Source organism: Podarcis liolepis (genome assembly GCF_965112155.1).
Source record: "Podarcis liolepis genome assembly, chromosome: 1".
NCBI classification, from domain to species: Eukaryota; Metazoa; Chordata; class Lepidosauria; order Squamata; family Lacertidae; genus Podarcis; species Podarcis liolepis.
This window is the reverse complement of record NC_139554.1, coordinates 98,992,583-99,006,121: the sequence shown is the minus strand read 5'-3', so window position 1 is coordinate 99,006,121 and position 13,539 is coordinate 98,992,583. Positions and strand designations below refer to the sequence as shown.

General features: G+C 40.4%; 1 protein-coding gene across 3 annotated transcripts in view; it reads left to right on the top strand.

Moving 5' to 3' along the window:
- LRP1B (LDL receptor related protein 1B) overlaps positions 1-13,539 on the top strand; it is a 742,760-nt gene that overhangs the window by 206,968 nt on the left and 522,253 nt on the right. For 2 of the 3 annotated variants that reach the window (XM_083492761.1, XM_083492763.1), the window contains exon 2: positions 245-364. The exons of the other annotated variant lie outside the window; for it this stretch is intronic. In XM_083492761.1, the coding sequence (XP_083348887.1) occupies positions 245-364 (120 nt within the window). The remainder of the gene's footprint in view (positions 1-244; positions 365-13,539) is intronic. 3 annotated transcript variants of the gene reach the window in all.

Sequence of the window (13,539 nt, the reverse complement as noted above, 5' to 3'; positions counted from 1 at the left end):
GTGAGGATTTGTGTAATGCATCTGATAATATGCCTTTTAAATGTAGGTGTAGTGTTTTATGTATTGGGTGAAAGGGTGAACAACAAATGCATTTTATGTGTTATGCATTTTTTGCATATTTGCTTAAAAGCCTCCTTTCATTAGCTTGTCATTTATTTCTTTTTTTTTTACTTTTTTATTTGCCATATTTTTATTTTCAATCATCCATAAACCATTTCATTATTCACTTTTGTTTTGTTTACAGAATATTTATGTGACGTAGGCGAGTTTCTTTGCCATGATCACAGGACCTGTGTATCTCAAAACTGGCTCTGTGATGGAGAACCTGATTGCCCTGATGATTCTGATGAGTCACTAGATGTCTGTAAGTAAAAGTGAATTGCGAGTTCCTAGTTTTACTTTGAACTGTGACATTTCTGATGGTTTCGTTTAGTTATAAAAGGTGGATTCTTCATGATGTATAGACTTTTTGTAGAAACGCGCACTGAAAGAACAGAGAGGTGTTTTGTTCGTGTCTCACTTTATAATGAACAATCTCATCCAAGCATATGTTCCGTATTTCCTTTCTGACCTAGTAGATTAGCTACAGAGGGCAGAAGCAAAAGGGAGAGAGAAAATAATAGTATACCAAATGTCATTTGCAACAAAAGTAGGAGGAATATGGACACCTCAAAGGAAAATGGAAAGGGAGAAAATGAAAAAGAAAGTGATAGGTGAAAGAAGTGAAGTATGAAAAATGTCAGGGAAAGCTTTAATAAAACATGTTTAATCATCATCATAAAAAAATCTTGTTTTCTCTATGCCTGAGAGCTATTTGAGTGCAGGCTTCTCCTCAGCACTCTTGAGATTAGACTAAATCTCTGTATCTTCACATTCCCTTGTTTTTAGAACTAAGAACAAAATGAGGAATTCTGATCCATGTCCTCAAGATAATCATTTCATGTAAGAGTAGCTAGTAATAAAATTGGATTATGAAGTGTTGAGGTGAGTTTGGAGGGCAGAGGAGGGGGACAGGAAGTCAAAGACCACAAGATATATACACAAAAAGTGTCATGCATCAGGTGAAGGTGATACAGAATTCTATTTTCAATAAGAAGAAAGAATGAAGACATTTCAAAGATAATATTTATATGGTCTGATTTTACTCAAGAGCAATAAATGGTCTGATTTTACTCAAGACCAGTGGGAGATTTGACTTTTTGTAGCTGACACTACATATCATGGTAGTGATGGCAGGCAAGGCAGGAAATACATTGCCCAATTTTTTGGGGGGCGGGCAGGGGTGAACACCATCCACATCCAACTCTTTATTAATCTTCATAAGTAGCCAGACTAGTTAATGATGATCAGAGCAATCTGATTATTAAAACGGTAGGATATGATTCAGCGAATGTAGGGCTGAAGCAAAAGGGTGTTTCCAAGTCAGCCATCTATTCTCGAGGTTGGTAGGTGTCAATTTTCTTGTGCTGAATTTGGGCCTATATTTTAGCCTTTTTTATTAACACATGCAGCACTTAAATCTGTATTAATGGTTTCTGATTTTCCTATTCAGTAGAGTTTGTCCATCTTAAATGATGTGCCTATTTTTATCTCAGGGGAGGCATCTGCTTCCCACTCAACCAAATACGTACCTGAATGTGGCATGAGCACCAAATACTCATCCTGTCACCTTGGAAGTAAGCCCTGGATCTGAGCTGGGAAGACTCTACTGAATAAGAAAACGAAGACCCATGTAAACTAATACCCACAGATCTTTGATTTCAGATTCATCACTGGGAGTCCCAGCATCTCTTTGTTCAAATGAGTCCGCTGAAATGCTCCTCTCTCTTTCCTTCCCCTTTTGAACCATTGCCAGCCACGTTCTTCAGCCCCATGCTTCCTCCTTGTCCTGGGAGCACTTTTGGTGTGTGGCTCCCACTCTTGGAGTCGCAGGGAGAGGGCTGGGATTTGCCAGTTGAGCTCCCCTGTTTACCTTGGTTGGAGAATTTAGAGTCCAACTGGGAGTTGCCAGGTGGGGACATTGCTGTGGGGGACACCATCCTTTTAAAGCCACCACTTGGCATGAGGCAGCTATTACTCAAGTGCTGACACCCCAGTGCCATTCCAGTCTGAAGGCCGAATTCTTAGCCACTAGAAATTAATGTATACTGCAATGTGTTATCTGTAGTCCTTTAAAAAATGCAATTTGCTTTACTGGGATTCTTCTCATAAAAACTCCTTTGATTTTTTTTTTCTTTTTCAAATCCGTTTTTTTAAAAAGGGACTGGTGCAGTGTGTATATAGGCTGCCTTTACCCCTTGGGAGCAATAGACGTATCTTCCTAGAATAGCACTTCTCTTGTAGCGGATGACAACAGGAGCTTTCTTTTCTCTGCACCATGTGCTTTAGCTGACCAGAAAGAAAAAGGCTAAAAGTCAGTGAAGAGCTGAACAGTTAGGGAGACAATAGAGACACTAGGCAATCCTGCTGGTAGCAGGCTGGTTTCTTGTTCAGTATTTAAGGATTTTTATTATTTTTACTGCAAGTTTCCATGTTTCTAGTAGCCGTTTGCTTTTGATACTTCTCTGTTGTCTATCTGGTTGAAGATCTACATTTAGGTGTTCACTGCAGTAACAGTTCCCAACATTCGAAAGCATACTTTCCTTTGTGGAGCTCTCCCCCAGGGGATATAGTGTTTTCTCCCCTGTTTTAAATTAGGCCTTAAATACCTTTTCAACTTGCTTCAAATTAATGATGTTGGGCTGGATTTTTAAACTGCCACTGCTTAGTATGTTATATTATGGGCTCTTCCAGTTGACATGTTTATTGAATCCTTATCCTGATTTACTTGTACAATACTTATACAGGGATAAGATTATATCTGGACTTTATTGAGTATTCACTTTGATTTGTTTGCACAGAGGTTATAAAACAATGGACATTCATCCTGCATTCATCACAATTTGATTATGGGGTGTTTATACATTTTTTTTCATTAGTTATTTTTTTCTTCTCGCACATTTGAATACATTTCCCTGTCACTTTGCTAACTTCAAAGAGTCTGTTTCTTTTTTTAGGGTGCTTAATCCATTTTAATTTTGCAAACCTAAATTCTTAGTATGCACTTGAAAGCCTCTTGCAAAACCTCTTAGCAGTCTGGAATTGGTCTGTGGATTCTGAGGATTGCTGGTCTGGGTTTGTGTTGTTTTATCCTGTTGTCTTTTACTTAACAATTTATGTATCTGTGTTGTATTTTTAATTTTTTTATGTTATGTTTTTTATTATTGTTGTTCTTAGCTGCCTGGGAGGGCTTTTCTGGCCTTAATGGAAGTACACAAATATAAAAATAAATTGAAAAGGTAAATAGAAGCATTCTCAGTCTACTAAAAGATTAATAACTATCACCCCCTGCCCCCACCCCATTCCTTTGCCTTGGCTTATTCTTTCTCATATGGACTCTTCTGCTCCGCTTTCTTTCACGTTTGTGCTGTCACACATATTTACTACTCCTTCAACCACCTGCCTCTGATATATGCCTTACATTCAGTTTCTCAGCTGTTAGCCCCTCTTTCTCCCTTCCCTTCTTCATGGCAAGAGTACATAGTCCTACATTTAGGGCTTGTGTGATGTTTTCACCAAAACCCTTTCCTTTGTCCCTCCTTTCTTGCTTCCGCTCCAGTCTTTCCTCCCTTTTCATCTTTTCAAACATCCTTCTGAGGTCACTGCCTACCTCGTCACCTTGTCTCCAGGCTGAACTTAAATTTTAGCATCAGAAGCTGCACTGTTTGTCAGCATTCTGTTGTCGACACATTCACCCACACTTTTGAACACTAGCCAATAACGCATTGCTTATGGATGACAAGCAAAAGTGAAATTTTTAGCTACATTGCGCTGTGAAGTGCTTTACAATTCATAACTCTGTTTCATAGGTTGAGTTTGAACTGGCATCTCCTCCCCTGAAAGCCAGTATGCAATGAATCTGGTACATTGCTGTTTGTCCACAGAAGGGAAAGCTACAGGATACTAGCTCTTCTATAACCCTACACGAACATGCAAGCTGTTGTTTTTAGATACAAAACTAAATTGATCCATTGTGTTAACTTTAGCAGCTTTTTTTCTGATTTCAGTGATGTCACCTGCTGTTGTTGTATTGGATAAAAAGATTTGATCTCCTGCTTCATATTTAATTCAGTGTTTTGCTGCTCTTTCAAATCCAATTGGTTTAGAAACAATTGCATTATATTTTCTATATATTCGGGTTTTCAAATTAAGAACCACCACATTATAATTCCATCTAGGCCTGTAGCTTGCTTGTGAATTAAAGCATTTCAATGTTCAAATCCAACCAGCTTGGCTGGGCACCTGAATCAATGGAGAGGCCAGACCCTCATCTGGTGCACACTGGCATCAATGCTGTGAAGTTAATGGAACTAACAGAGGATTTGGCTCATGGCATTTTTCAGTTTCACTGACAGATTAATCTAAATCTTAGCACTGAGCTGTAAGTGTGCATGATCACAGGAATGTTGCAGTATTTACATAAAATTAATTGTCTGAGCAAGCACTCTTGCCAGTGAGTAATTATTCCAGTGTGTACATAACTGTTTCTTGCCTTATTTCGCGACAGGACACAAAGTGTCTAGAACATTGCCATGATCTTTCTTCCCATTTTTATTCATAGAAATATTTTTTTCTACATCTTGGAAGAATATTAAGAAATAACATTTCTGTATAAACATTTCATCTACCCATTACATATTCAGCAATAATGTGTAATAGCTAAATGTAAGTTTCCTTCTTCACTATCACTCCAAGTAACATTTCACATTTGTGCTTGCTTTGCTAGCTTCCTTGCCTCTGATATTGGCTTTTGCTGAATGACAAATATTTGCCTTTGTGGGCAGACGCTGTCAGATTTTGAGTTGGAAGACTCACCAATAATCATCTGAAATGTCAAGTGGCTGAACAGCATTGTTATTTTCCATCCACAAATCTATGTCCAATCTGATGGGTACTTTTACTAAAATATTCCACTAGGTACATTGTTTAACTTGGCCCAAAGGGGCAGTAGCTTTTTTGGTGTTTTAGCCTTACATTCTAGAGAGGGTGGGGTTTTTGTTTCTATTGGGGGGGGGGACAGGGACTGTTTTGACAGTCCCAAAAACTGCTATCATATGTTTTGGTAACAGATGGTCCATAAAGGAAAAAGGGAACTCTGGAAATGGAGCACATACATTTCTTCAGGGCTCCAGTGCCAAAATTTAATACTAGGAGAAAAGGCACAGGACAAATTTTATGTAAGCATTATTGTTTTGGCAAGACAGTTTTAACTCACATCTTATCTGAAGTATAGACAGGATAAATGTTACAGGAATTTAAAACAGAAACATGATGTTTTGTAGTACAGCAATTGAGGTTCCTGGTGCCTTTTAAAGACAAGTTCTAAGTCTACCACCTTTCCTTAACTGTAGATCAAAATTGCCTTTCTGAGGAGCAAAAGCTGGCTTTTGGTTGCAAACCCAGAGACAAGGAAACTTTGCAGAAAGAATTGTGACTATAGGACTTGTTGGCCAGGAGAAATGGCACTAAGGGATTGGAACCATAAAGGCAAGACACCACATGTAGGGTAAACTAGGGCCACTTCATTACAATATAGCTAAGAGACTATGGACTTCTACAGCTACATAGGGGAAAGAGACCTTGTGTGGGAAATCATCCAAAACTCTATCATAAGCCTGCTGAGTGGGTGAGTCTTCCCCGCAAGGAGTAATAGCTGGTTTTAAATCTAACTCTTCCCCCCCTGCCATGCCTTTTTGGGTGAGGAGGGTCTTCCCAATTCACACTTTCTCAGGGCTGCACAACCCTAGGTGGGTGACATAGGTTAACCCCCAAAGTGATCCATATTCCATCCCACAGGTATCAGAGCCCTGTGTGCAACTCTCTGGAATCCCCAGTCACCTGAAAGTGCCTCAAGGTACTTGCCATCTAAGCCCATTTCTTCCCTTCCTACACACACCTGGCAAGTGACTGTGGCATTTGCCCTCCTAGGTGACATCATGCAGGGTCATAAGGAAAGGGTTAAATGAGTGTGAAGTGATTGGCCAGTGGGAACCCAAGGGGAGGAGTGAGAGTTAGAGTTAGTGTTGTTAAGGAGTCAGTTGGGTGTTAGAGAGGGGAGAGGGAGGATAAGTCTGTGGGTTGGGATAGTTTGATGTGAGAGAGTGAGAGAATCTGTTAAGAGGAGTCAGATAGACAGCTGGGATAATCAGTTAGAAGTTATTAGGAAGGTATAGGCCGGTAAAGAAACTAAGAATTAAGAAACAGACAAGAAAAATTATCTGAAACCATAAACTTGATAATGCTTATAAAATAAACTTGTTTATTTGGTTTAATGTGAATAACTGTCTGGACTCCATGTGTACCCGAGAGAAATGGGTTGGTGGCAGCGGGGAAGCAACCACAGTGGTGGCACAGGGATCAATAGACCGTCAAACGTCCGGGGACCCTGTGTGATCGCCACAGTGACCAAACCAATTAAACCAACCAACTTAACACTCATTGTTAGCTGTCTTTAGCTGGCACCAAAATGTGGAATAGGAGCAAAAAAATCCCTACTCCAACCTGAAGAAAACAAATTCTACTCAACCCCAAATATGGTGACCAGTTAGTCTCACATGGCATACCAGGAGGATGGGCTGGGGGGGGGCACATTTGATAAGAATAATGAGGAGGAGGAGGTGGGCGGCAAGGCCTTTTAGGGAGCCAGCGTGGTGTAGTGGTTAAGAGCGGTGGACTTGTAATCTGGTGAACAGGGTTTGCTTCCCCACTCCTCCACATGCAGCTGCTGGGTGACCTTGGGCTAGTCACACTTCTTTGAAGTCTCTCAGCCTCATCCACCTCACAGAGTGTTTGTTGTGGGGGAGGAAGGGAAAGGAGATTGTTAGCTGCTTTGAGACTCCTTAACGGGAGTGAAAGGCAAACTCCTCCTCCTCCTCCTCCTCCTCTTCTTCTTTTCTTCTATACTCTCTGCCTGCTGTTCCCCTTTGCTTCAGTGAGTCAGCTCTGGGAGACCTGAAGTGGTTTCTTGCCAGTTTTCTCATTTACCTAGAAATGTAGTCCTGGTCAGACCACTTTTGGAGCCAGATGGAGGAGCAGTATTGAGACTCTGTATGGGCTATATGCCTTCACATGGACAAGAAGCCGCTATTCGCTCAGCTTGGAATTTTTAAATGTTCCAGTGCACACCCAGTAATAAGATTCAGAACAGTCAATCCCTTGAGAAAAGTGTTTTATGATGCACCCTTAGCAGAGTTGACACCAAATTTCATGAAAAGAGACATTTGACATGAATGGAGTTCTGGTTTAAATATAATGTATGAGCAATGCCAACAGAAGCTAAAATAATTTTGATAAGACTAGCAGAATGTTTCAAGAAAGTAATGTACATTATTAGCATATTTCAGTAAAGACAGGCATCTTTGGGTTTGGTTTTTTAAAATTAATTGATTGCACACTCTTGGTGCTGCATTCCGATATCATTTTATTTCATATTTGTATGCTGCTTTTCCAAGAACTAAGTTCAGCTGCTCTCAACAATAAAGCAATAACTGTTAAAAGCAACACTTCCTATTGCAGAGAAAAATATAATGAATGAGTCAAAGCAATAAAGGCATAATAAATGACTCAAGTAAGTGTACATTGCTATATAAGGATAGGAGTCGAGCTAATATAAGCTTCCTCTGCTGCAAACTCTGCAGAACCTAAATGGCAATAGAAAAATGTTCAGAGCTGCTTATTTATATACTTGTCCATGGTATCTGTATGCCACTGCAGAAGTTCTCTGAGCCATCTAACAATAAGGAAATATAAATGAGTATTTAAAGCAGCATAAATCCAGTAAAAAGCAAAACAGCATAACTACAACAAGCTTTTTGTTTCTTCTATTCCTGCTCATAAATTTGCACAAAGTGCAATCATACCCTTGTATTAAATGCTAAAATTCTTTCCACTGCAGTTGATCAGCAAAAGCAGTTATATGATCCACTCAGGTACACTTAAGCATAAACTTTCTGCTGGCCTTTCTCAAGCAGGTGAATTTCACCCTTGAGTGTCAAAGCACTTTGCCACTACAAATAAATCAACATCCTCTCTCTGTTTTTTGGTGAGAGCAGGAGCTATGGAGGTCACTTCCCCCACCACTAAAATGCAACCACTGCAAGGAGAAATGAGAACTACTCAAATCCCTAAACGAAGCCTAGAATTGTGCAGATACAGGTCTCTGCGACTTGTCAGGTATGCTTATTCCCTGCAATTTATCTGTCTCTGGGAATAAAATGTGCAGCTGCACATTTGGAAAGGAAGGATTTAGACTGCACCTTATTCTGCATCACTAGCAAAGTATGGTCATGGGGGAACGTCAGCTTTTCTTCCACTTTAGCCATGGTTAATTATCTTATGCCTCTTTTGTTTCCAGATCAGGTTTGTAGGGAGGAAGTTAATTTAACTGAAAGCTGATGGCAGCAGTTCACTTACTTGAATTCAATGCAAACTCCTACCTATGGTGCAAGAGAAGAATATGGCCCCTGACGTATAGTGCCTGATGCCCAAATGTCAGGAATAATTAGATCACATTAAGGATTAATTGCTAGCTAAATTGCACTTTCTCTGTGCTAGCTTTTTAAAATGTGTGCCTATTTGAAAACTGAGCTCCAGTAACTTTTTTTAAAGGTGGTGGTGGTGGTGGTGGGGGGGAGAATCCCTTTTAAAAGGCAAAACTATACTAATAATTAATACCTAGACTCAAATGGTGCTGTCCTTTTTCTCCTTTTTTTAGCCGAAGGTCAATGTTATTTTTTATGACTCAGCTACACGTTTTCAACAGTACCAGGATTTATGCTTCAGAGTATTGGTTCAACCTATGGCACCTTAACAGCATTGTAAGGAAGCATGGTTCTGTATGGCTTTCTGTATCCCTCAGGGGAACCATTCGTGTCTTTCATGCTTTTCCCCAGAGTGCAAGTGAATATTCGAGCAGATGAGTTCTTTGAGCTTTCATCCATTTGACTTTCATTCTTTTCTACTTCTTTTGTGGTTTATTCCCCTTGGCTTGTTTTTCCTGCTGCAATGGTCTCCCCTGTTCATTAAAAGAAAATGCATTTGGAGGGGAATGGTTTTGGATGGACTGTGGGGAAGAATGATGGCAGGCAAAACTGAGGCATTCCTCAACTCCTTCATCTCTTTAACACCATGAGCTGCAGGCAGAAAAGGAAGAATCAACCACCCGATAGGGATTCAGCAAGTGTGCCTGAAACTGGAAGATCATTGTTAACCAGTAGTGAAACTTCCAACATTAGGAGCAGCAAGCTGTAGCATTGTATATCCTCCAGTTATGTGCTTTCTACTTCCCTGAGCAGTGAGATATTCCAAGAGAAGCAGTAACATTGGTTTGGTTTCCTTTGGAAAGAGAGATAGCCGGTGGTGTTTTGTAGCATTGCATTTATTTGCACATATAAAGGTAGGGCATAGGTGGAGATGAGCCACTTAAGTCCACAGGAACATGTACAAAATGTCGTGGGCATCAACCCACCCCCAAACAACCAAGCCCTTGCTTGTTCTATTGGCTACAACAAAATCAGCTTCTTTCAAGCCTAATTTCGGTAAGGGAAGCCTGTGGCACCAAGGATGGCATTTGTGAATCCATGTGCACTCAGATACAACATAATTAATAATTATGTTTGTTTATTTAGACAATTTGTATACCACTTAATTACAATCACTTGCTGACCCAAGCCTTACGCACTCCTGCAGGCTGCAAATCTACTGCCCTTCATCTGATCCCCAGAGAGGCAGTCTATTAACAATATACTTTTGCCTTCTGCTCTCAGCTCTTCTTTGCTTTTTTGGCTCCTCTCTTGAGCTCCAAAATATGCTTATTTTGTTCCTTTTCACACACTTACATGGCCCTGCAACAGCCCCTCCTCAGTCGGGGTGTGGAGTGGGGAACACACCTTCTGAACATTTGACATTACCAGATATTTTTTCATCAGAAAATCATTAGCTTAGCCTTAGCTCCTACTGAAGGCCATTAGCTTCCTTTGTCACATCCCAGACTCTAGCCAAATCCTGTCTAAATTGTGGTTATAGTCCCGCCTGCAGTAATGGAAAAGCAATTTCATCATGCTCTGTAAGTCTAAAATGTAGGAAAGTGGCTGGGTTTAGGGCCAAACAAATCATAAACATTCTTTCTCCCTCTTTCTCATATGTGTGTGTGCTTTTAAAATATTATGAGGAGCAGATCCAAATTGGGAGCATGGCATGGGTCGAGAGGAGAGCTTAATTGTTTTTAATGCTAAAACCCACCCTGGGACCATAGGGCGGCCAATAGATAGCTAGATAAACAATAAACCCCATTTGCTCTGGTTAGATTTTCAGTGGGGTCTAGCATGGAAGAAACGATTAAACTACCTATTTTAACCTGTCACGATCATGATACATATTGGTATGTGTGTGGCTGTGGCTGTTATTTAAAAAGCAGCAAGGAAGTGGTGGGGCAAGAGAGTGATATGGTTAATAACACTTCTAGCTTTGCCGTTGGTGTTGAGTGTGCCTACTGGATGCTGCTGCCCTGACATATGACACCAAACATCACAAACCCCCTGCCCTCCCCGTTGTGCTGTCTTTAGCTTCTCACCTCCTTTATCATGTTTATTTTTCTTCTCTTCTCTTTGGAAGCTATTTGCTCACCTCTGCAGTGCTGTAGCCTACTGCCTCCTTCAATTATTCTTTTTTATTTCTCATTTCGCATCCCTGCCAACGCTATCCTCTGGCTGCAAAGCTTTTCCTCCAACATTTCTATAAACTGCAGATCAGCAATGCTCCTACTGCTCTATCCATCTGCATTGCCATCGCCAAGCAGGAAAAAGTGCTCTCTTTTTTGGGAGAAGCCATAAAAGGGAGGGAGGCATTTCAAAGGAAGCAGATTGATGTATGATCTTATGGCTCCTTTAAAAAAAAAAAGTGACCAGGGGAGTTCTTGGGCTTTTCCACACCATAATAAAATGTAGACCCTATCCTAGGGTTACCCTGAACTTGTCCTGCTCTAAATGCAGGATTATTCCATTTTGGACTTTCCAAAGATAAAAAGTCTGCATTTAAGGTGGTGCGGGAGAGGTCTGGGATAACACTGAGATGGAGAGGTGTCATGTGGGTGTCCCTGCATTAATGGGCAGGCAGGCCCTTCCAAATTCACATTTTGGTCCTCTGTGGGCAAGTCCTCAGATAGGCTTACTTGGAGTTTTAAACTTTTCTTCTGACTTGCAGAATAATGTTGCCAGATGTGATGTACCTTTAGGAGGAGGGAACCATTAAACTGCAATGTACTACCTATTGACAGGCAATAACAGTGATATTTGATCTCCCTTCATGCTTCAGTAGCCTAAAGTTGTGGCTCTGGTGCAGAGAAGAGACTGTGCCGTTCATGTGCAGATGGCATAAAGTAGGTTTATTGAAATGCAACACAGAGGCTATGCAGATATAGATAAATAATTTTGCAAAATAATATAATTTGGTTTTATATTATTTGGGAATTCTGGAGCTGGCATCCGACTTTGGGAAATCATTATATGCCAAACAGCTTGCTTGTGCTTTCAGCCTTCACTGTTATTTTGGTGGCTAAGCAATCAACCTCTCTTGTATGATACATTTTATCCCAATTAGTCTAACTAAGAACTTGTGGATCCTCTTTTCTTATTTTTTTAAATTTTTTAGTAATTGATTGAAAGAGAAATAGGTTGAATGTGTCTAATCATTTCTGTAGCATCCAACTCAAACTCCTGCCCAACCACAACCCCCTGCCCGCAAGAAAGCTACTTTCACATTTCACTGGGCAAGGGGGGTAGGTAGGAAAAAGACACTTGCATTGTCCTCTGTACATTCTACAAGCTAACATAACACCTTAGATCACTTAGCTGTCTCTAGAGTTTGGTCTGCCTTTGCTGATAGTCAGGTACTTTGCCTGATTAGTCAGGTTCTTTCCCCTCACACTCTTCTGCTTCATCTGCTACACAGGAAGCATCATTCTTCTAATTCCAGCTAGACCACCAAAAGAGAATATAGGGGTGCTTTGCATCATTTGCCAGATTGTGTGTGAAAACTTAGGGCTGCCATAGAAATGAAGTTTCTGACTCTTAGCTCCCTCCTTATGTGCTTCACCTTTCTCTCCCACTTGATTTACGTTCTTACGGGATTCTTTTCATGAGTCTTTTGAAAAAAGCCACACTGCTCTCTGTCAGATGCCACACAATTGTATTGCAGGAAGTGGGAGAATGCACCACGGGCAGTAGGATGCTAGTGAAATCATGCCAGAGCTGCAAAGCACGAAGCTCATCCTAAAAGTCAGTGGTACCTCAGGTTAAATACTTAATTCATTCCAGAGGTCCGTACCTAACCTGGAACTGTTCTTAACCTGAAGCACCACTTTAGCTAATGGGGCCTCCCGCTGCTGCCACGCCGCCGGAGCCCGATTTCTGTTCTCATCCTGAAACAAAGTTCTTAAACTGAAGCACTATTTCTGGGTTAGCAGAGTCTATAACCTGAAGCGTATGTCACCTGAGGTACAACTGTAAACCAAAAAACTTCAGAAAACTGTGCATGCTTAAAATTCAGAATTAAGTAGAGATTTCCTAATTAAGCCAGAATTCAAGACTATTCAGGGGAAAGTGTAATTAGCATGTGTGTGTGTGTGTGTGTGTGTGTGTGTGGTGGGGTCGACACATTCCTTTTCTAAATTCAGAAATACATTTATGTTAGTTTCTCACTTGACATCTTATACTTGGGTAGCTTAATGCACACACATGCTTCAACAATTGTAAAGGCTGCAATGACACATGAGACGTGTAAAAGGCGGTTGATAAAATAATAAATAATAAAAACACACATGTGATTATAAATAGCTATGTTTTCCTTTAAAGGTAGGAACTCTTAATTCCTATCTGAGCTGTTTGAACCTAATGTTCCTGGTGCAAGGTCTTCATAAATAAATGTTTCACAAGACTATCCATGTTTAGATGTATAGCTCTAGTAAACATTTCCCAAACCCGATTTACGTTAGGTGGATGCCATTTGGGGAAGATACAGGAAGCAAAGTTGCTTCCAGTGTCCGCATTGACTTTGTTGGAGCAAACAGATAATTACCATATTTGCAGTAGATAGATTCACAAATGACAATAATATTTTGTGGCAAAATGTTCTGTTCAAAGGCTGCTGCTTGAGATAATGCCACTTCACCTTGGGCCTCAGTTACAGTGCAACCCATTACAAATGCTCTTATTATGATAATGACACGCCTGGCCTTTAAACATCGCACTGTAAAGAATGCAGTCTATTTAAATAATAGTTGCATGTTATTCTTTATTCAGTACTCGGAGATGTGTTAAAGTGTAATGACTGTTTTTCCTCGCAAAATTACTGATGAGAACCATTGTCATTCACAAGCAGATGGCTTTCCCAAAGAAATGTGAAATTGCTCTTTTTAAAAAGCCATGCCGCAATTTAAAATAAGGA